At 50.7% G+C, this 23106-nt stretch overlaps 1 protein-coding gene across 8 annotated transcripts in view; it reads left to right on the top strand.

Annotated features, from left to right (window-relative positions):
- Positions 1–23106, top strand: part of PTPRF (protein tyrosine phosphatase, receptor type F) — a 409931-nt gene that overhangs the window by 175406 nt on the left and 211419 nt on the right. For all 8 annotated transcript variants that reach the window (XM_019501453.1, XM_019501457.1, XM_019501455.1 and 5 more), the window contains exon 5: positions 1982–2123. In XM_019501453.1, the coding sequence (XP_019356998.1) occupies positions 1982–2123 (142 nt within the window). The remainder of the gene's footprint in view (positions 1–1981; positions 2124–23106) is intronic.

Raw genomic sequence — 23106 nt, 5'->3', positions numbered from 1 at the left:
AATTTTTCATGTTCATTAGATTAGAATATGGTGGATAAAGCATTTTTTTGCTGTATGATTGATTGTTAATTTCTTTCTTTCCTTGTGACTTGTGTCAAGTCGGAAATTAAAATGTAATTAAAATGCACAAAAACATTTAAAAATAATAGCTAAATAAAACCACCTTATGTGCCACATCTGTAAGAAAAGATGTTTATCAAAACATGTTTTGCATTGAAAATCGATTTATTAAACAGAGGAAATAGTGAGCAAATCGAAGGGATGGTTCCTGTTTCCCACGTCGTGCAGGGCTTTGGAGCTGGTAGAACTCATCCTCTCGCACCTAGCTTTTATTCGTGGCCTGCATGAGAAGCCTTCATGTTGTTTGTCATCGCCAAGAACGTGAAACTCATTACCAGTTTTTTAACTATTCATTAACTAATACTCGACCTGAATCGACTGTGAATGGACTTGAATGAGGGGCATGTACTCTGTGTACTCGGGAGAAAGGCCGCTGCAGTCAAAAGTTGATGCATCACTGGAGCGAGCTCTGGTTTCGCTCGTGACTTCCACCCCTGCAGTGGGTCAACTTTGTTTAAAACTTTGACACCAAAAATATAGGACTTAACCTTTTAATTACACAATTTCTGTAGATTAAACTTAGACTTTAATGTATGTTGTCATCATTTTAAATTTAATTTTAAATGGATTTATTTTTGAAAAGAAAAAAATATTTCATTCAAGTTCATAGATTCATAGATGCTAGGGTTGGCAGGGATCTCAACAGATCATCAAGTCCGACCCTCTGCTCCGGGCAGGAAAGAGCGCTGGGGTCAGATGACCCCAGCCATATGAACCTGATCTTTTTTTTAAAAAAAAAAAAAACATTTTAAATAAATTTTTATTCCCTTTTCCCCATCTCATCTGCTACTCTCTGGCACCTGAATTGGCTTTTCTGGGTTGTTCACTTTGGGCATAAGAGATTGCTTGTGATACTATCTTTCAGATTTGCCCTTTTGTCTTTCCTGTTGGCCCCCACTTCTGCCTCCAGTGGTTTCTGCGAGGGCGGGTGGCAGTCGTTCCTTCCTCCCCGCGTGTGCCTAGTGCAACACGACATGCAGCGCCGCATGCAAGAGTGAGGGGAGGTCGCTCACTGCCTGGACTTGACATGGGCTTTTTGAGACCCCCAAATAATGGAGCTGCTTCCCTGTGTCTCCCAACGAGGCCATGCAGCGCGGAGGAGGCGAGGCCCAGTCCTGCTGCCCACCTTGCCTTAGTCGTTCCAGCTCTTGCTTTGCTTGGAAATCGAGCGGGATGCAGTGGGTATTGACTCTGGCCATTCGCACGTCTGCCATTAAGCTCCCTTATAGTGTGCCAGTGGTGACTAGCTTAGGTCCCTTCTCGTCCACGGGAAGGAGTTAGATTAATGCTGCCTCCACCTTAGCAGGATGGGAAGACAGTGATTTGCTGCAGGACTTTGTGTTTTACGCTGGAGGAGGCGCTGCGGTGGTGTCATTGTTGGTAGCACGGCCGTTCTGGAGGACCTGGTCCTGAAAGGTGCTAAGCACCCTCGGCTTCTGTTATCGTTAGCAGCAACAGACAGCGCTCTTAATTAGTTAATGGCTCCGTTGTAATCCACGGGCGCTTAGAGGCCTGCTCTTAAATTTGATCAAGGTGAAAGTTGGCACTAAATTGCCATCAGTGCGATTAGTAAAGCCATTAGAGCAAATATGGCTTAAGTCAGAAGATCCACATCTTTATTAGCAGGCTGATACTTCATCAAGGTTTATTGATTCATAAAGAACATCACTGGGGCTCTTCAGAGGGCAGATACGTTCCTAAGTCTGCTTTTTCTTGTTTCTCTGTGTGTGAAACCCCTGTTCTGTCAGGTGGGGTTTCACTGCCCAGGCCGGACAGGTGGGTTTTAGCCCCAGCTTGCTTTGACTTTCTGTCTCTGTTACAGTGAGTGTCAATGAAGAACTGTTTTCTTTTCCACACCAAGGTTATTGAATTTGATGATGGATCGGGATCGGTTCTCCGGATTCAGCCGCTACGTGTTCACCGAGATGAAGCCATCTACGAGTGCACGGCGACCAACAGTGTTGGGGAGATAAACACAAGTGCCAAATTAACAGTGTTAGAAGGTAGGTGGAATTGGTCTCCTGTCTGCAGAGTATGCCAGCACCGAGGGTCCCGGTTCAGCTCTGCAAGGCCGTGCTGCCTCAGTACCCTTTGCCACCATTTCTTTCAGTGACCAAACTTGCTATCCCTCCGGTGGTTTGCGGGGAGGAAGGAAGGTGCTTTACATTCTGAGCTTCACTTTGAAATGCATGTTCTGCCTTGTGTGATCAAGGTGTCACGCTAACAGCTTCAAGAGTCCAGCTAAAGAGACACCTGGGTGCCCCCTTCCTTATCTTTCTCTGATTTTATGCAGTGCACATTTCCTGGGTTATCTAGAAACTGTATCTGACAGATCAAGGAGCCTTAATCTATGTTTCTTTCTCTGCTGGATTAAATTGCCACAGTTCACACATGGGTTTGCAGGTCACACTTCAGCTTTTGCAGTCGGTATTGGAATTCAGCTGGTTTGACTTTCATTGTCATCGCAATTTCCCAGTCTCTTTCTCCTGCTTTAGGAGGACTTTGCTGGCTAGTGAAGAGCAGTGTTGGTGTTTAATCCTTGCCTGCTGTATAATGTGGCATTATCCAGGTGCTGTGCTCTTCAGCTTTTAAGAAGCTTTTACATGTATGCCATGTAAGGACTGTGTCTTAAACATGGTCTGCTTCTGTCCACTTAATTACTGAATTACTAGAATGTCATAATCATCGCCCACTTTTGTCAAAGTTAGCTATATACTTGAGTGTATAAATATATTAGTGTTTGCTTACGTACAGTCTCCAAGTGCTCTGAGAAGCTGAGAGGCAGGGCACTCACTGACGGGAATTTTCTTTGCATTTGTCTATGATAAAAAAGGAAAATCTGTTTTCAAACAAAGGCTTAAGCAGATTGCGTGGTTTGTGTAAACTGTGGGCTCAGGTACTGAATAACGAAAACCTGGAGCGAGGAGGGGTTGGCGGCAGTGAAAACTAGATCACAGAATTCATCCGGAGCTCTTGGCTTGTACCTTGTCACCAGGCTTGCGGGAGAGGGAGAGGTGTCCAGTGGCGTGAGCAGTAGCCAGGTACGAGGAGACCAGCAGAACCTGTGCAAGCCAGGTGGTCTCTTGGCCACGGTTCCCCTCTTTATACATGGGGGTGGTAGTGCTTCCCTGTCTTCCAAGAGTGAGAGGGAAGATCCCCAAACAACAATGCTGGTGCCCTGGAACGCCCACGGCCGGCTCCCTCTTCGGTGGGATGGGCATGCTTTTACTGGGGAAGGAGCTGGCAGGAGGGGCATCTGGCCTTTTCAGCACAGCGAGGTGGAAAATAGTTCGTAGCAGATGACCCTGCCTGCTCCTCCACATGAGCCCGGGATGCATAGAGCCCGGGAGTCTTTTCTCCACCCTTTGGAAGATCTGAATTTAAACTGCACAACTGGGCTTTTGCTGCTACCACTTTGCAGGGGTTGTGACTAGGGAGTTGAAGACTTGGGCAGAGCGCTCCAGCTGCGTTTGTCTGCAGTTGCCTTCAGAGTGAGACGCTCGTGGAGCTAGTGATATGGTTATTGTTCGAGGCTGTGATACAGTTCAGAGCACCGGGCACTGCAGTGTCCTGCCCACGGAGCTCGTGATGCAGGGTCAGGAGAAGACGAAGCAAGTGAAATGCCAGACAAATGGGGAGTGCTGGGCAAAGGGTAACACCCATGAGCAGAGATGGGCAGTTGGCCCTGCTCATCTATAGAAGGCAGAGGGCAGCGTAGATTTGCACCTCATAGACTAAATAAAACAGAGGGAGATAGTCAGTCTGTCTGTCTGTCTGTCTGTCTGTCTGTCTGTCTGTCTTTCTGTCTGTCTGTCTGTCTGTCTGTCTGTCTGTCTGTCTGGTGTGTGTGTGTGTGTGTGTGTGTGTGTACGTATACATATATACTCATGTATACATATGTGTATACACACACATGCATATGCATGTATACACACAATATATATAATTTTACTCGTATGCAAGTAAAAGTTGCTAGGCATATATATAAAATATAGGTCTTGGGTAATAAGTAAAAGTTGCAAGGCCTACATGCACATATGTGTGTATGTGCATATAGATATATAGGCCCAGCAACTTTTACTTATTACTCAAGACCCACAGACCTGGCAGCCTGACGCTCTGTTGTCTCTGGCGTTGGCACCATCCTGGCCAGAGTTGCTGGCTCCGTCCTATTCCCACGTGCCCCCGGAGCTGCCAATGACTTGACGCCGCCGCGCGGTTCTTAAAGGACCTGGGCTCCATTGACAAGTGTCCAGCGAACGCCATGTGCGCTACCCCGGGGTCACCTCTCTGTGCCGGCACCCCGAGGGCGGATTGCAAGCTGTGAAGAACACGACCTGTGACGAGGGCGCTGCTGCTGCCCCCACTGCGCTCTCCCGCTTTGTCTACCCATGCAGCTCTTGCAGACGAATGGCACCGTCATGGGCATGCATATGGCCCCCCAGTATGCTAATGCATTTATGATGGACCTTGAAGTCTGTTTGCTTTGCAGCTTCCCTCTCGTCCCTCGGTATACCTAAGGTACAGCTCCCACCTTGAACACCTTTGGCACATCGTGGATGACCTTAGGTCCCACAAAACCAGGCTTTTCCTTCTTGAGCTGCTATGAGAGGACATTCATAGTTATCTCTGTCACACAGCTCATGTGGCTGTCTGCAGTCTGGGCACCCACTGTGTCTTCTCCATTGCACGTGAGAATCACGGAGCCCGTAGGAGGCTCTTCTACAGAACAAAAATAATGACTGTTTGCTCTTAGCTGAGAGAAGCAGGGAAATGGCATCCCGGAAGGAAAACGTGCAGAAAGGTCTGCGAGGAGGATGGTTTGGCATGGAACGGCTCTCCTGGCCCTGTCTGCACACATGCGTGCACGTGTGTGGGCACTTGTGTGCTCACCGGCAAAGTTAGGAGCTTGCCAGCCCTGGTGGAGGAGGCCGGGGCCCTGCCCTTTGCATTGCCTGGGCCCAAGGGAGCAGGCAGGCTCTGGTCGTTGACAGCCAGTGCACAGCTCGTGGTGCCTGGGGCAAAGACTGACAGCTCTTTTTCCCTCTGAGACTTCTCTACGTCCCCATTTTCCGGCCACGTCCTTGCCCTTCTGCCCTCAGTGCCCCTCCGTTCTAGACGCCTTCCCCCACTGCACCGAGCGTGTGTTGCAGGAGCTGCGTCTGCCTGCGGGAGCTGACCTTTCCACGGGACCCACTCCTCTCTGCTCGGGTGGCGTGGAGATGGATGCCGCGGGCCGAGGCTGCGTTCCCCAGCCGTCCCGAGAGCACTGCAAGGCCCAGACTCTTCCTCCTCCTCCTCTGCTTCCTCTGCTGCTTCTTCCCCAACCAGAACTCCACCCAGCTGCTGGAAGCGGCTTGTTTTCATTAAACCCTGTTTTTTCAGGGTTATCAGTGGGGTTTAGTGTTTCTGCCTGATGGCAGGGGTTAAAGTAACTTCTGATTGCTGTCAGGTGGAAATGCTTAGTGGTGCAGACCTACCGCCTTCCCTTTCAAGGACTTGACTAATGCAAAGATCCCTGGTGCAAGCAGAGCTCTGTCTATCATAGACGCTCTCATAGTCACATGCTGCTAAATACACAGCACTTATTGATTTTACATTAAAATCCTTTGTAACGATAACTTTCAGTGCTTCTTTACAATCTGATCTTTCGAACCCAAACCTTAGCGTGGAAGCCAGAAGTTCACAAACGCGCCGTCAGGGTTTTAGCTGGCTGCTATGATGTCTGTGTAGCAGACTAATCTGGAGCTTTGTTTGATTTAGGTTTCTGCTGCGTGTTGTGGCTCAGTGGCATATTGCTCCTGATTGCTAACTTCCTCCGTTTGGCCAGAGCCTCGTCTCTTCCCCTCAGAGCCAGGGACCTCTCGGGAGCGCGCGTTCGGTAGCCGTTTGCTTCCTGTTGCATCCTTCGTTCCCTCCTTCCATATCTCTGTTTTTCTCCTCCGAACGCACAAATCCTGTTTGTGAGCAGAGCTGCGTGCACTTTGTGTAATTGAAAATTATTTCTCCTGTTGATAGGGGAAGAGGTAGACATGTGAACACCTCTCCTTCTCTTTTCTCCTGGGCAGCTGATAAGCTGAATTATGTATGAGTCATATTGAACATTTCTGTCTTTTTCAATTATGACCCGAAGCAGCGCAGAAGTACTCTCTCGCCGGCCTGGCAGAAGGGTGAGAGCAAAGCGAGCCGGGGTGGGTTGGAATCAATAAGCTGACACGCGTTCCCAGGAAGGCTTCGGGGACCGTCAGTGGCGCTCTGCGTTACAAATTAATAAATATATTATTGGGTTGTAATGCTCAGCATTACATCGAGCATTACAGGCCTTCCTAAGCAGGTGATTATGTGAAATGTAAGTAGGGAGGATGTGCCATGTGGGAAGAGTTTGGCAGCCTTTCCTGGGCAGAAGCAAGCTGCGTGCTGGAGTCTCCATGCAAATGCTCTCCAGCAAAGCCCTTGCATGCACAGCAGCGTGGCGCGGAGGTCATCGCGTCCTCCTTCTGTCTCGTGTACCCGGCAGCCTGCGTCCTGGTAGCAGTTGCTTACCAATTTCATCCCACAGTGGTAGGGGGAAAGTGAAGCAGGGTCCTTCATCAGCTAGCCATTGGTCCTGGTGGGGAAGTGAGGTGCCCTACCATCTGTCCTTGCTCCCAAGAACTTGGGACCAGGACAGTCCGTTGTAATTTGGGTTCACAGCCTTGATTGGGGTGGCAAGCCCTCTCCGGCCCCTGATTGCGCTGCAGCGCAGGGCGTGCTGTGCCGTATCAGGACAGCACTGGATGCGTGTGCTTAGGGCTCTTGTCTGTGTGGGAAGTGGCTTAAATGGAAGCCATGGTCCATTCCCAGCATGTGTTCACACACGTCTCTCGTGCTCTTCGTCTCAGACTAATCATCAAGCCTGTTCTGAACTGATGGACCTCCTTGCGTACCGCTGCGATGCTCCCGCCACCCAAAAGCAGGTCCCGCTAAGGAAGAGAAGCAAGACAGTTGTGGAGGGACTCCTCACCCCATTGCCTTTAGTACCCAGCTAACCCAGCAGGATAATTTTGCTTGATGGGATTTTGCTGCCAGGCATCCAGGGAGCTCTGGGGCTGTAATGGAGCCCTAGATCCTCGCTGCACTGCAGGGCCCGCAGCGTTAGGGTGGGAAGCACCTCCGTCTCCATGCAATTCGCTGATTAGCGAACCATGTCATGAGTTTAATTTCTCTCGCCATCTGCCAGCTCCAGCCCAGTTCCTGGAATTACCCTGTTTGAAGCACTATAAATGATAAACATTTGACTGTTACAAATGATTTCTGCAGAGAGCTGGATCTCCAAAGGCCTGAAACAATATGTCCTCATTGTAAACACTCATCTAACAGGGGTTTTGCCATTGCAATGGTAAACAAAAGTTAGCTGTGTTTAATCCTTATTTATGCTTGGGTAGTTACAAAAGGATCAGTAGGAACATTGTAGTTTGGCTCCTGCTTGTCTCGTTTGCCTTTCCATTTCCTTGCCAAGAAAAATGTCTCGGTAACTGTTATAAAATCAGAGTAATTAGGGGAGAGAAGTTGGTTCCATTTAAAAACATCTCTCGCTGTATACGTGGCTGAATATAGCAGCCCTGATGTGCGTGCTGCAACTCATTTTAAATGCAAGGAAAGTGCTTTGCTTTGATAGAAGTTCGAATTAGAAATGCTTTGCTCGTCTACCTGGCCAATGCAGCATTGCTGCCTCCTGGATGAGATCCAGGCTTGTTGCCTGGCCTAGTTTTATTTGGCCCCCTCTCATGGGAGACCACGCTGTGATCTCGTAGACTCTGCTCTTGTTCCTCACTCGAGTTCATCGTGTTGCGCTCAAGATTGACATGGTCCTTTGACTCGTTATGAGATACTGGGTTAAGGGGCCTCTGTAATCACTGCACCGCTGAGTCTTGCGGCGCGGTGAGCTGCTCAACTCCATCGCTTGGGGAAGCACGCGAAGATGACCGCAATGGGGTTAGAAACGGAGCCCCCCAGAAGCCTGGTCCTGTTTCGTGGGTGACAGCGAACCGCACATTTGTAATAAAAAGACAAATTGAGATAATTGGCAGCAGAGGGTCCAGTTCTGAGGCCAGGAGGCTTAGTTCATTGCTCAGACTTGAGACTTGTGCTGGCGAGGCGCATGCTTCGCTCCTAAGCAGTCGATTGCCTCACGGTGCTCTGGCAGGTGGAGATGGGAGCTGTGCTGATGGCCGAGTTTCTCTGGCTCCTCATCTGCTAAAATGATGTCTGCAAGGAGGGGTCTTGAAGACGAGGGAGTGCACGGTTTCTTGAAGTTCTGATCGCTGCGAATCACGCCAGTATGGGAGGGCGCTGAGACCTGGCTTTCCGTCGACAGGGCCAATTTGTGCTTAGCGTTTAAGTCATTTTTGTATTGCGTTGGTAAAAGGAGTGTGTTGTATCCCGTGTGCCTCTGAACAGCCGGACACTCCAGGCTCTCCGAGAGGGCCGCGTTTCAGTGATCCTGGTTTGGTATCTGCAAAGCACGGCTGTCTCAGTTTGGCACCTGGATTCTGAGCTCCCCATTCCTCCGTCAGATTAACTGAGAAGTATGGCGGTACTTTAATAGTGTTTTTTAATGATGATGGTTTTCCTGGCTGCAAACGAGACAATTTAGCAGTAATTTTCTCAGCTGAAGAAAGTTTAGTGTTGTCAATCTCCCCTCCAAACATGAGAGTCAGCAGATCTGTAGCATTACGAGACCCAAACGCCATCATTTCCCCCCCTGATCTCTGTTTAAATGATTAACTAATGGTACATGACTATATAATGAATCTGCAATGGCCGGTTCCATCAGAAGACTGCCACATACTGAGGTTATCAGCCGGGTTCATTCCACTAAGTTTATGAGGCAAGAAACACAGCCTTCGAGAAGTATGAAATGCAATCTCACATAATTAATACCTGCTGAATCCCTGGGGAATTTTGCCTTGCTATGCAGATCGTGAGGCCGAGAAGACGTCGACCTCTTTACTTTTAAGAACTCTTCTTTTCGGTCCTGAGCGTCTGCTCCCCGCCAGCACTCTCCTCGCTAGCCCCAGCAGTGGGATCAGCCGTGGGGCAGATAGGTTTGCAAGCGCAGTTACCTGCGGAAAAGTGACTGTTCAAGTTCACTCTCTTGCTTTCAGCAATTCACTTGTGTGAATCCTGAGCCCTATAAGGACCGACTTCAATGACAAAAAACCACTTTCAGCTTTCTCTTTTTTTTGAACTTTCATTATCTCTGCAGAGCCAATACAAAGAAGAGGGTTGCGACCTGGATTATATTCTGCCTTCAACCCGATTGCTTGCTAAATCCCGTACAGTTACAGCTGGGAGCATGTGAATCACCATCCCCAGTCAGACGTGAATCGCACAAGGGATCTTTGGTGGTGCGACTGCGCCTCCTTGCCATCTACATAAATGACAATACTTTTCAGTCTTCCTAAACTCTCGGTGTCAGATTCATCTTGTGCTGAATTCCAAGGACAAATTCCATATTACGCAGAGATAAAAATTAAATCCTTTTATTAGTTTTACATATTCTGCCTTCCAGTTTCAGGGGATATCCCCTTGTTCCTGTGCTACAGGAAAGATGAATGAGATGGTTAAAGGCACCTTCTTTGTACTATTCATTATTTTTACATACTTCTATCACACATCCATCCTATCTTAGGTTAAATAGCTCGGTCTTCTCAGTATCTCTCTCTTCCTACAGTAGCTTTTCCTTTGACTCTTGCCTTTCTCATTGGCAACTTTGATCTTCCTTTATTTCTGCAAAATCCTCTTTTGGGATATTGCAACCAAAACTGAACACATTATCCCAGGTAAGTCGCACTGTGTATTTATATAGCAGCAGCATGATATTTTCAGGTTTTCTCCTTCTCATTATGCATGGTAACATCCTTTCCTTTTTTCAACTTCTGCTGCTGCTGCACAGAGGTCTTCACTGAACTGTCTACAGTCATGCCAGTTATTTTCCCCAGGGGTTACAGTTAATTTAGAGCTCAGTAAGTTGCATCAGTCGTTCAAATTATTCCTCCCAGTGCACGTTACCTTGCACTCGTCAGTGTGGAATTTCATCTGCCGTCGTGTCGCCTGTTCAGCTAGCTTTGTCACCCCTTTGAAGTTCCTCACGCTCTTCTCTAGCCTTGACACTAAGCCAAATAATTTTGTGTCATCTGTGAATGTTGCTTTCTCACTACTTGCCCCTTTTTCCATATCATTAATAAAGATACTAAACAGCCCTGAGCCTCGGGCAGAACCTTCTGGCAACTGCTGTTAATTTTTTTGTGGCTGTGAGTTATCCCTTTGCTCGTTTCACATCTTTTCTCCAGTTCCTGATCCGTGACAGTCGCTCGCTTCTGCCCCGTGATGACTTGAAATCTCGTTAGAGGTTGGGAGGGGGCCGGCGGCAGTCGCGTCTCCGGCGGCCCCAGTCGGGGAGCATGCTTTTGTGAGCACGCTCTGCCTCTTTGTGCCCAGGTCCTTGATTAAAATGTCTTTTACAGCGCGGTGCATCCTGTGACTGGCCTTTGAGGAGCTCCTTGAGGACGGGAGCTGAGGGGCAAAGGAGTGGGAGCATCGTGGCGCCGTTAGCAAGTGCCGGCGGGCGGCCGGGGCCCAGCGTGGCGCTTGGGTCGTCAGCACCGGGAAAGAAACACTGCTGCTTGCGGCCTCGCGCCCGTTGTTCTGGAAGTCATCCTGAGAAACAGGCATCGCAGTCTGCCCAGCCAACTCGCAGTCACCCCTTTAACAGCTGAATGGAGATTTAAAAAAAAAAAATTTTAATTCTACTTAAAAGTAGCCATCTAATTAATTCCTAACTTTGGGAGACCTGAGTAATTGCATCCATAACCCTTATTCAAATGAAAACGCAGCATAATCCCATCAGATTTAAAGCCTACCGGTGTCCATCAGAAGCTGAAGAATAATAACTTCTTATTTCTCTTTGTGTGTTTCAAACTCAAAGACCTTTATTACTGCTCGGATCTCTTTCAAGACGTCCCGTTCTGAGAGCATCTATGGAGAAGCATAGCAGCCTATTATTGACCGATGCGCTTTCTGTAGCTCGTATGTCAGTCCTGCTGATATCTCCTGCTGGCTGATAAAGTTAGTAGTTATTATATGTTTGTAGAGCTTTTGAAGTCTGCCAGGCTATGGAAGAGTCTCCCAAGTCAGAAGCTCATCACTCAGATCATTGGGAGCTAATTTGGACAAAACCCTTGAAAATGCCCCAGGTTTCGTGTCTGTGTTATCCCTGGGGAAGAAGGGGGTGAGCATGGAGAAGGTGAACTTGAAGGTCTTTTCCACTGTCAGAGTTCCCTTCCACTTCAGCTCAGAGTACCGTTAATCTTTTTGTGCTTAATTTTAAAGAGGTATTTGTCACGCGTTAGTTGGCTGTGGGGTAGTTTACATGAGCACGTGTGTGGAAATACAGACATTTAGTGCGGCAACGAGTTTTAGCCACCTGGTACGGTGATGTGTGGGCAGCCCCATGCCCCGTAAATGGGACGTGAGCGTAAGGTTTTCCCTGGGAACTGAGTGGGGAGAAAACCACCCGTGGCAGACCAAGCCACTATGCCGGCAGCTACAAAAGCCCCAGTAAACTCTGCTTATGTCCACTTCTTTATCGTGCCTTCTCGGGTTTGAGCCCCACCTTCTCTCCTCTCCCGGGAAGTTCACGTCCACCGATGAACCGTTTCCAAAGTGCCAGTTTGGAGGCTCACAGTGCCAAGGACTTCGGGAGCTGTAGCAACCACAGCTGTTCAACAGCCAGACCTCTGTGTCTCTCCTTCCTGCGGTCTCTGCCGTACGTGTGGAGAAGACCGTTTCCACCAGCCCTCTGTTTTCACCTTCTCCCTTCAAGGAAAGGTAGGATGCGACCATTCTTGCTGACTGGTCATGTCTCGGGCTCAGCTTAGTACGTTGGCCGTACAGAATAAAAGGAGCTTGCATGAAAGACTTGCCCGTAGTGACTGTTGTAGCACCTCGTTTCCGTGCATCGAGCTCGGTTGCCAGTCTGGGCGCCCCGGTCTTGTTGTTTCTGTCCCTTTTGTCTTTGTTTTTAACGCTGTCAGGACTAGGAAGATCCGTATTGAAATGCAGTATCCAGATGCTGAGCAGGCAAAGTCGTTGAGCCCACCCCGAGGAAGCTGGTGCCAGTCTAGCGAGCTATAGATAAATAGCGTCACACCAAGGAATTGTGGCCCAGCTGTCGTGTTTGTACTGCTGTGTGTGTGCTCACATTCGTTATTTGTGCTCTGTTAGTGCCCAAAATGTGTAAGGCACAAAAATGTTTTAAAATACCTGCACTCTGTAGGCTCTTTTAGAAACCCCACCTGAATGTTAATCAATACATTAATCTTATATTACTAAGACAGCTTCCTCCCTGTCGTGTTTGCAAACTGCTGATTATTCTCTAGGAAATTTCAAAGCTTGGATAATAGAGCAGTTGATTTGTATTGGCACCTCTCACCTGCTCGGTTTCTTCCTGCCTGGAGTTCCAGAATAGCTATTTAAAACTCCTTTGTCACAAGGAAAACCAGTGAGCATGAGGTATTATAAGAACCCTCTTTTCAAGATCTTCTAGCTCCTTGATGAGCCAGGTGGAATGATGCCATGGGAAAACACTGCAGTGCATTCATCTGTCTTGCTAATCCTTGGCTCTGTTGCTTCAATCCCTTTATCACATGGGTCCAGCTTGGATGAAATCTCTCTCCAAGTTCTTGGTTTCTGAGTTCAGTGGAGAAATCCAAATGCCACTTTCGAGCTGTAACCTCATCGCGTCGTAGTCCTGTGAGTGCCCCGCATTGTGGTGCGGGGCCGTCTCCCGAGCTCCCGGCTGGGTATGCAGAGTGGCTCAAGTGACAAAAGCTGCACTAAGCCTTTCGCACGGTGAAGCTGGTGTAATGATCTTGCAGCCACTTCTGTGGCCAGTGGGGTTGTGCAGGATGCATTGCATATGTTGCATACTTCTTCCAAGCCCTGCTTTTTGCTTTCAGACCAGGCAGAGTCGGTGTTAACCTGTCTCTGTCCCTTTGGTTTCACTGGTACCTTTATCACTCCCAACAGAGGAGATTCCTTGGAGAGGGAAGATGGTTGGCCAGGGTGTCGATGGCCAGCTGAGCAAATGCTGGTTGTGTCAAGCACCGTGTTACAGGAAAGGGGATGTGCTAGGGGCATATGTGGCCCAGGAACGTGGAATAACCAGTGTGAAGAACAAAGGCAGAGGAGACTTTCCAGGAAAAGATAGTGAATCCATGAAAGAGCTGGAGAAAAAGCATGTACCACGTCTCCCACACTTTGTGATTCATTGTCATGAACTGGGAGCGCAGAGCACACCAGGCTGTGCCGGGACCACCTCCGTCACGCAGGAGATGCCTCCCAGATGGAGCGCCAAGCTTTCTGCTGGAAACGGTCCAGGCGAGGCAGAGGGATGGTACCGTCTCTCCCAGGAGTGCAGGAAGAGTCTGTCTGTGATCCCAGCTCTCTGGCAAGTCTCGCAGCTCATGAGAAGTTCTCACGTTGGCAACCAGCTGCTCCCTCTTGGACTGCGAGCAAGTGCCGGGGGATCCCTCGGTGACATAGAGCCGTGGTCTCGGATGCGGTGGCCTGGTCCTCGTTCTCCGGGGGCTCGGTGGGTGCAGCCCAGGACGAGGCAGAATCTGCTGCGAGCACATTTCCAATCACTGGCCCGAGGGGGCAGGTTCAAGCTCATCAAGTACTCATGAGGAAATAGCCACTTTGCTTGCATGGGTGAAGGCTGTGGGCATTATCCCAAGTGGATCCATCTGAAACCTGCTCTTCCCAGCCAGGTGATTTGGGGTCCTGAATTTGATGTGGCAAAGCCGTGTAACACTGGTGACACGGGGGGTCCAGACCTCACCTGCAGCAGCAGTATTATCCCATGGGAAAATGAAGATGGCTTTCTTTGCCAGCAGGGCAGAGAGCGCTCACCTGATCAGCACGGAGCACGCCTGCCAACATCGCTGCCTCTGTCCTTCACGTGCTTGTTGTGCCGATGAAGACGTTGTCGCTGATCAGATGACTCGCATCAAGGCTCATGTTCAGTAAAAGTGAACAAGTTCCTCTTTCCTTTACGCTGCAGCTCTCTGGAGGAAGAGAAAGGAGAAGGACACAGAAGGATTCATGTTTTTACTAATTAGACATTAAAAGTGATGGAAGTGTTAAAAAAAACTATAGCTGTTGCCCCAGGCATGAATTTACTAACTTTAGTTTGTTGTTCAGTTCGGTTCATTGATCTTGTCACAATTGATGTTTCATTAAGTTGTGACTGCTGTAGAAATTACAATGCACAGATGTATCCGAACTGCACATCTGGGTGCTCCCAATGTGTTAATTATTAAAGAAAACTGCTCTGTATCCGGCCATCCTCTGTGCTCCAAGTGCCAGCTGACAGCTTCTATTACAGGGTATGTCCCCACAGTAGGTTGGTGCCCGAGCGAGCTCACATAATGGGGTCAGGACAGCCCGGAGGAGCGGGATGCATTACCCTGGGGAGAGCCTGGCACTAACAAGGCTGTGCTGCTTCCAGTAGCCAAGGTCCCCTTCCCTCTGCGTGGCACCACATTGCCATGTAGACGTAGCCATAGGGTTATGTGGCTAGGAGCGAAGGGGTCTTGCATCAAGTTGCTTTTTCCCCTGGTTCAGACTGCTGGCTCTGGGTGTCGCAGCGACTACGTACTGGCGGACGTTAGCTTAGGGCCGCGGTTCTCAACCTCTTTGGACTGGAGGTGCCCCATCGCTTCTGCGAGCTGAGCAGCACCCGACTGCTGTCGATATTACAATGCTTTCCTGCCTGCCGAGGGGCGGGGGATTGGCCAAGCTGGGACAAGCCCGAGCCTGCACTTATCTGCGTGTCTGCTCGCACCGCAAGTCGCCCTTCCGAGGGTCTGGCAGCGCCCGAGCACCGTGGCCTCCTGATCGGGAGTCGCTGGATTAGGGCTTGCAACTGCTCCTAGGCTGCTGCATCTGCACCTCTCCCTGCTTGACCTTTGTCTGCAAGGAGAGACGGGGTTATGTCCTCGCTCAGTCATGCGAAGTGAGTCAGGTTCACAAGGGCTGCCTGAACTTTGGGCGCTGGGGTTTATGATTTAAGTCGGTGCTGCTCCTTGCGTTAATAGCTTTGATAAGGACAGGCATAGGGCAGCACCTTTTATCTCGGAGGGGTCTGGAGCCGTCAGAGCAGCTACCTTTGGGCTGAAAAGCAGCAGCACTGCTCACCACTGTTAGCGTCAAGCAGTCGCTTGACCCACCCCCCTGCCTGCTCCAAATTATTTTGGGGGCTAGTCTTTGCAGGATAATCCCACAGCCTTGACGAGACGTGAACCTGTCCCTGGCCGTGTTCGCTGACAAACATCACGTTATCTCCAGCGTGGTAGGGCCAGGCTGGCACGGCTGCAGTCATGGTCGGCGGGGTGTTAGTTAGCACCGTGCTTTGTGTTTGCGGTCTAGCTTAGAGCAGTTTTCCAGGACAGATGCCCTCTCTCCCCCAGCCCACAAGCATTCAAAGCAGGGTGCACAATGTCACCTTTTGAGTGGACATCCCCGGTTTGTCCTTCAATGCCACAGATCCAGAAACTTGGCTGGCAGATGGAGGGGCCGCGCTGTTCTTCGTCTGACCTCCTGCATGCCAGGTCTATGCCAGTCTTTTCCCAGAAGCGGGATTAAGATGCATCTCTCTGAAAGATATGCAATGTCATCGTGAGGACTCCCAGCGACGGTGCGGTCACTGCTGCTCCTGCGAGGCTGCTGCAGTGTTTAATTACCCTCACAGCCAGGAACTTGCATCTTATTTCGAGGTTGAATTTGCCTAATTTCAACTTCCAACTATTGGATCCAGTTATCTTGCTGCTGTCTGAGAGAATGAAGAGCTGCCTCTCGGTGGGAACTCTCTTCCACACATCACCAGCTCATCTTTTCAACTCTCTGCTCAGTGAGCCAAATTGATTTCGCATTGTCTGGCTTGTGTCCTGGCCCCTGGATTGTTTTTTGTGGCCCTCTCTTGAATTCTTCATAGTACTTGGATGCTCTTCTAGCACTTCTCGAACTTCCCGCGATAGTCTGGCACGATTCTGCTGTTGTGGTGTGCCGTGCAAGAGCATCCCCCACTTCTCCTGGATGGTCCCCTTGTCGTGCCAAGGATGGCACTAACTTGGCTTTGCACTGAGGGCTCGTGCTGCAGCCCGTTCAGAGTCACTGCTTTCCCTTCTCCCATCCTGCTAGGCAGTCTCCTTTCTTTGCCCCCACTGCCTGGTAACTACCGGAGGAATGAAGTCACGACGCATGCTTCTCCAGGGAGTGCCTGGTTTTCAGGTGGATCTTGGTCTGTGTACGAGTGGGACCACATGATGTGGGAGTGCTCAGAGCAGGGGTCCAGACTCAATGGACCAGGACAGCGTTCCTCTTGTCTCACTTTTGGCTGTATTCAACTGCAGCCTGTTGTGCTGTGTTGCCCCTTGATGGCACGGTTCGGTTCAGTTTTCTCTGTGACTGCAGCCCGTGCTCATCCCTCACCGCCTTTCCCGTCTTCCAGGATCCTCGGGCAGGGACCGCAGCTTCTCATATCGTGCTATACCAACTATGGGGAGTGTTGCAGTGGCCTGCATTGAAACAGACCCAAGATGTTTGAATTCCCTCCCTCTAAGGACAGTTCGCTGGGTCACTAGGGCCCGCAGGCATCGCTTACGCACCATCCAAGTGACAGGTCTCGCCTTGTCTAATATCTTGCCTGTCTGACAGAAGCACTCGTGGAAGCACGGACGGCAGCCAGGGCTGCATCCCATGGCTTGCGACATTTCCTATATGCTGAAAAAGAGCTGGGAACACACGGGGCCATGCCTCTTGGTGGCTGTCGGCAGCCCGTGAGGAGGGGAGCCTGCCACCCGCTCTACGCCCTGCAGCAGCCGACAGGAATGAAGGTCCACGCTAGGTGCAAGCTAAACTTCCAGCCTCCCTGTGCTGAGCCGAGCGATGGAGACATCAGCAATAACAGGGCTCTGAGCCAGCTGCAGGAACCTCTGGATCCTCCCTGCCGTGGCTGCCTGGAGCGTTTCTCTGCATGGCCTGCCTCTTGTCCACAAACACAGCACGTCTGTGGTCACCCAGCTGGACTTCTCTGTGGCCCTTGACACAGCTGACCAGCAAGGGCCAAATTTTATAACAGGAGGTTTGTGCCTTGTCCACTGAGATGGCCAACTCATTGGGTTAAGGGCAGAGTTTCGTATGTGTCTGCACTACCTGTAGCCCAGCGGGACTTTCCTTCCTCTTGAGGCCCTTTGACGATAACTGCAGCACAAGTATTAAAAGGCAGTAACCCAACCCACGCCCTCTCTCCAAGTCTCAGCAGGGCCAACCAGAAATGCCTGGAAATGGTTCAGGTCCTCCCTGGATGCTGCTCAGCTGTACCCTGTTGTACAGACGGCGTCCAGCTCTGCCTGACCTTTGCATCAAACATTTAGCGCTGTCCCGGAGCCAGGTTGGTTAAAGCTCGAGCGGGACAGGCCCGTAGCGATGCTTGTCCGATTGGATCACGTGCCGCCCCTCGTATCTCTCTCTGCTGGGGGCATCTGCTTTCCGCTTGCAAAGTCGGACTCTGGCCACTTCTGCTGGAGGCCACGTTAGCCCCAGTGGCAGCAAGCACCTCCTTTCATCACCGCTGCCCAGAAGGCTACACCGTGTCCCACCAGGTTGGCCACAGCGGGGCACGCATTAGCAACCTCTGGGCTTGGTTCTTGCTGTTTTTTGGTGCTGAAATCAGGCTGCAGACTGTGAAAGCACATGGCTAATGCATAGCACAACAGTCACCTTCTTGGCAACTCAGCTGCAGCCCTGGAGCCAACCAATTGCCCCTGATGCTCCGCTCTCTGCATGGCTCCCTGTTACATTTCAGCATCCAAGCAAATACACCTGGCCTAACCTTCCAGCCCCCATGGGACTGTTTTGAGCTACCTGAGATTTCTGTCCCTTGCTCTCTCCCATGCTGAGACCAGTTCAGATTGATTTCCCGTTGCTTCTTGGAGCAGCTCGTTCTGGACTGCACGGGAGACGTGCCTCTGGACTTAGCCCCAAGTAAAGCTGGAGTTGGTTCACAAAGTAATTGAAGCTGAGCCAGTGTGCATCATGCAAGCTGCGTCTTTCGCCCATCCCTAATTAACCCTTTTCAGAAGCCCTCTTTGTGTGTGCAGTCAGCTATTTAGTGACTAAAAAGTGGGGCATTAAAAAGAAAAGCAGTGAGTGTTTAACAAAACTGTCTGGAACATAAGTTAAGTCACAAAACTTGACAGCTCATCTTCTCCAGCTTCCTAACAACGATGTCACTAATACTCATTCAAGCATAGAAGTGAAATGCCTTCTCTTATCACTTAACCTTTTCTTTTATGGTGCATGTTTAAAAAAAAATGGCAAGCAGCCGTGTACGTTAGCGCTGCTATTCTGAGGCTGACAAGTGTTGTTTTTCTGGAGGTGAAGAATGAATCTGCAAAATGTGCGCATCACCTAGCAATTAGCAATCTCATGCACGTTTCAGTTTAGCCAGACGCGAAGAGCCAGATTCGTGGGAACCGGACCTCTGTGCCAAATGATGAAGGATGAACTTGTCCTCGTTGTCACGTTAATTGCTGATCTTACAGCTATCGCGGAAGAGTAGGTAACCCGGCCCAGCCAAGGATCTGTCTCCTCCTGACCCGCTGGCAGGAGTTATCCCATGCTCTGTAGCTGCGCTGGCGGAGGGTTTCTGTTGAGCAACCGGCCCATGTGATGCTTTCAGCATTTTAAAGGTTATTTTGACATTTATTGTAGTAGACCATTTTATCTTCAAGACACTGGTGACAGATGTGTCTGAAAAACTCTGATCTCTGGAGCTGAGGATGCGTGGTTAACTGCCAGCGTCTCTCCTGTTATGGCTGAACTAAACACAACAAAGTTTGGAGGTTTTAACCTGGGGGTTAGTTCTTCACCCAACGCAGAAAGGTGATGAAAGTAGCAGTAACGAGCATCGCTCCAGAGCCAGCTGCAGCTGGCTTTCCACCAAGTACCACTTCAACGTGCAGGCCTGCAGACAAGTTAGTGTTCATCCAAAATCAAGCACCAACTTCTGTCTGGTTGACAATTTTTATCTTCAGTCCACTGGTCGGCTGTCATAGCCGACTTCCCCCTGCACAAAAGGAGCAGCAGTGGTGTATGAACCGCTCACGGTTTGGGTGGTTACAGAGCCATGCTGTGTTTTAACAGTGAGCTGTCCACAGGGCTTGATGCTGATGCTTTTCGGGGAGGAAGGGCGGTGCCATGCCTGTGGCAGCTTCCATTGTTTTGGTATGTTTAGTCTCGTCGGGTGGTCGCACAAGAGCCTGCCTTTTTCAGCAGGGCTGTTTGTGTGCAGCAGTTTTCACGAGCAGGCTTTTCAAGCGTCTTTGGATTCGTGGAGCAGCGAGGAAGCACCCGCCTGTGTCTGTGACTTCCTTCCGCCCGCAGTAACAGCCCCCCTCGGGTTTGACACCACTTGCATCGCAGAAACAGAAGCCCCTTTCATGTGAACACGATGGAGACTCGAGTGTGCTGGTGCTCAGGATCCATCTGCCAGTCACCTGATACACTCATCACCGTAGTAGTGAGGTGCCATGCACATAATTAAGAATTGCATTGTATCTGTCCCGAAGATTGATGTTCCTCCTTTCCCTAATCCTCCTTTCCACATGGGACTAACTCAGCAGCTGTCTTGCAGCAGAACGTGCTGGACTGCCGGCTGCCACAGCGAGCAGGGAAGGCCTGCCGACCGAGCCAGGCTTGTGCTGTCTGAGGAGTGTCGGGATGTCTCACAGGCAGCGGCAGGACCGAGGGACCTGGGCTCCTTGCAGCTTGTCTGCATGTGTCGGGCACTCACATTGTTGTTCAAATCGCACTAGTTACCAAATGCCCCCGGGCTGGAGGCTGCTCCACACCCTGCCGGCGCTGCAGACGTGCACACGCTACAGAGCTGCGGCGCCCGCTCACGAGCCCAGCGTGAGACCAGAGCATTGGTGGAGGCAGACTGGATGCAGGCAAGGAGCACGGGGTCATGTCAAGACCAACACACTCGGGGGAAAGCAGGGGCTGCAGGCCAGCCTCCGGCTGATTTCTGCCCAGTGCTTGCAGCAGAGGGGAGGAGATGTTCATTTGGTTGTTTTCAGGGGGAGAGGGGCTGTGGGGACACTCCTCCAGACTCGAGGGGAAGCAAGCACAAGGCATGAAGCATCCATGGGAGAGCAGAGAGGAGTTGGTCTCCTCGTTGCCTGCCAGAGATGGTAGGGCAGGAAGGGAGGTGGTTCGCCTGTTGGTCTGAAGACGGGTAGAAGGCAGAGTAGATCTGCACTGTTAGACTCCCTGAATAAGATCACACAGAGAGAGCGCGCACGCGCAAGCTTTTGTAAAACCAGGTTCACTTCCTCAGGCTAGGGATAGGCCAGGAAGACCTTGCAAAGAGAAGACGCACAGTCTGTGTTTGGGGAGCTGGTGAAGAGATGCAAAGAGAGGGGGCAGATTTGAGGGGCTACGTTTGGTCCAACGAAGGGCTGATCGGGGCTGCAGAGGCAGTTCGCTGTAGTGATATGGGAGGTGACGACGGCCTGGAGCGGAGGGGTCAGCGGTCTGTAAAGGGGGCCAGGAGAAATCTTAAACACTGCCAGGATCTGAGGACCTAGAGAGAGGGAGAAATGGAGGTTGAAGCTCAGGCCTCCATCTGTGCAGCACTGAGTCGGTCTCGTCAGGAAGGAAAGCTGCTGGGTGCTTTGCACAGAAATCGAGCAAGCGAGCATCTTTCCCATCCGCTCCTGTGGGTCGCTGCTTGGCTTGGTTTGCTCGGTGCTCGTTCCTCGCAGCCTGCTAGCACATTTTAGCTGAACACGGATTGAAAAGGGATCAAGAGGCCCTGTCTTCTGGTGGCACCGAGTGCTGGATACCTGCAGCACGTGGTCAGCCAGCACGATGCCCTCCCGCAGGCTCCTTGAATGGAGATGCCTTCTGCCAGACTGTGGGGCGGCTGGTGAGTGCTCTGTTGGCCCGTGTCCCCCGTGGCGTGGGCAGCAGCCCAGGGTGCTGTTCTGGGGCCAGACAGGTCCAGCGACCGGTGGATAAAACCATCTTGCCCAACTGCTGCAGTTCTCCCTGTGCCGTGCACGCCCAGTCCGGTGCCCTCACCAGCCTACCCCCTCGTGAAGTACACGGTGCCCTGCAGACAGCCCTGCTTGTGTGATCGGGATGCTGTGGCCTAATGCCACAGCAATGGGAGCCATCACCCGGGAATGCTTCCATTTCTGTGCATCGTTGCAGCCGAAAGAGTATTTCCACGGGGCTGCTTAGCTTCTTCCCTCGTTTCTGCCGCGCTGAAGGAGTTAAACACCAGGGAAAACTTTGGAGGCACTGGCAACTTGCAGTGACGGGGACACGAGCATGGATGACAACAGCCACCCAGAAAAATGTGACGGCTCTAAATTCTTGGGCAGTAATTGAGCACGGATTAGCACAGATCTCCTGAAATGTTGTGGAGTGAATCACTGGTGACTGGCTTTACAGTTGGTGTAATCTGACATTTACTTTCCATTGTAAATACAGAAAGCGGTGCTGAAATGTGAAAAATGGGATGTGTCATAAAAGTTACAGCCTCCTCATCAAATTTAGTGCATGTTTCGGAGACACGGGCAAACCAAATGAAACTGGGGCTCGGTTGCCTCTTGGTATAGTTAAGACATTTGCAAATAAGAGGCTGAAATATAAAGCGGCCTCCTGTTGTCCGTCGATTTGCGATGGTCAAACATCAGCATAATTATCAAGTGGGCTCGTTCCGCTCGAGTGCCCGTTGCCTGCAATTGGCTCCGCATCTGTTGGCTGCACACTGCAGGTTTCCACGGAAACTGCATGTACCACTACCTGGGAATAATTGAGAGTGACAGCTGTAATGAGGGAATTTGGGGCAAATTGGGTAAATATTCGTAACCAGATTACACTGATAAAATATTTTCACAGCAGATAAAGACATAACTTCCAGGCTTAAGGAGCTCAAGCTGAAGAGGAGCAAGGGGAGGCTCCAGTGGGGTGAAATCCGGGGACGAGGATGTTAAAGCCTGTAACGAATCCCTGGTGTTTCAGAGCCATGTGTGAGAAAGTTGGATTGTGCACGCCGCCTCCGGGGCCCGGTATCCTTTGTCGTTGTGGTTCTGGGGGCAGGGGACTGAAATACATGAGCGCTGAATCTGGAACCACCGTGCAGGCCAGGAAGGAGCACCGCGGACCCTGCTGCATGAAATGCAGATGCCTCTTCCTTGCTGTATTTGGGGATTGGTCCTCACCCGCACGCACCGGGGGGCCCAGAGTTTAACAGCTATATTATAACCCCCAAATCCCGCCTCTTTACCCCTGAGAAAAAAGTTTGAGGCAGCAGCTTAATATTCAGAGCACTCCTGTGCTCCGCAACGTCATCTGCATTAGCTGAAGCAGAGCCCGTACCAGTTTCCCCTTCCTAGCGGAGAACAATTTGTGTGTGATGGAGAGGCAAAGCCAGCTGGTTGTAACAGGATTCGCTGTAATCGCTGCTCACAGGCTGTAGACTCGTATTTGCGTTGGGTTGAAGTGACCTGAAGAATTCCCATTGCCCGTCCCCGAGTAGGTTGTCTCTTGCACTGAGCTCGCAGAAGAAACGTATGCAGTCATGTCAGCAGGAGATATTTGTGCTCTGTGTTAGCCTAAGGTAAAAACCCGTGGTGGCTGCAGCTTCTGGAAAGGCTTATGCTGAGACATCGTTAGTCCTGTGCAAAATTAACTGTCCTTTAAAAACCCCCTTTTCTTTTTTCCTGGCAGCCCCTGTTCTCCCGGTCAGCGGTGTCGGTGTGCGTGCCCTGCAAAGGCCAGGGCTGGAGTGACCTGGAGGAAGGGAAGGGGCTGGGGCTGGGGCTGGCGGCCTGCTCGCTGTCAGCCCGGCACGGGTCACACCGGGCT

The sequence above is a fragment of the Gavialis gangeticus genome, unplaced genomic scaffold (assembly GCF_001723915.1).
Source record: "Gavialis gangeticus isolate Ggan-Ray unplaced genomic scaffold, GavGan_comp1, whole genome shotgun sequence".
Lineage (NCBI taxonomy): Eukaryota > Metazoa > Chordata > Crocodylia > Gavialidae > Gavialis > Gavialis gangeticus.
Note: the sequence above shows the minus strand (reverse complement) of the source record. Positions and strands in the feature narration are given on the sequence as shown.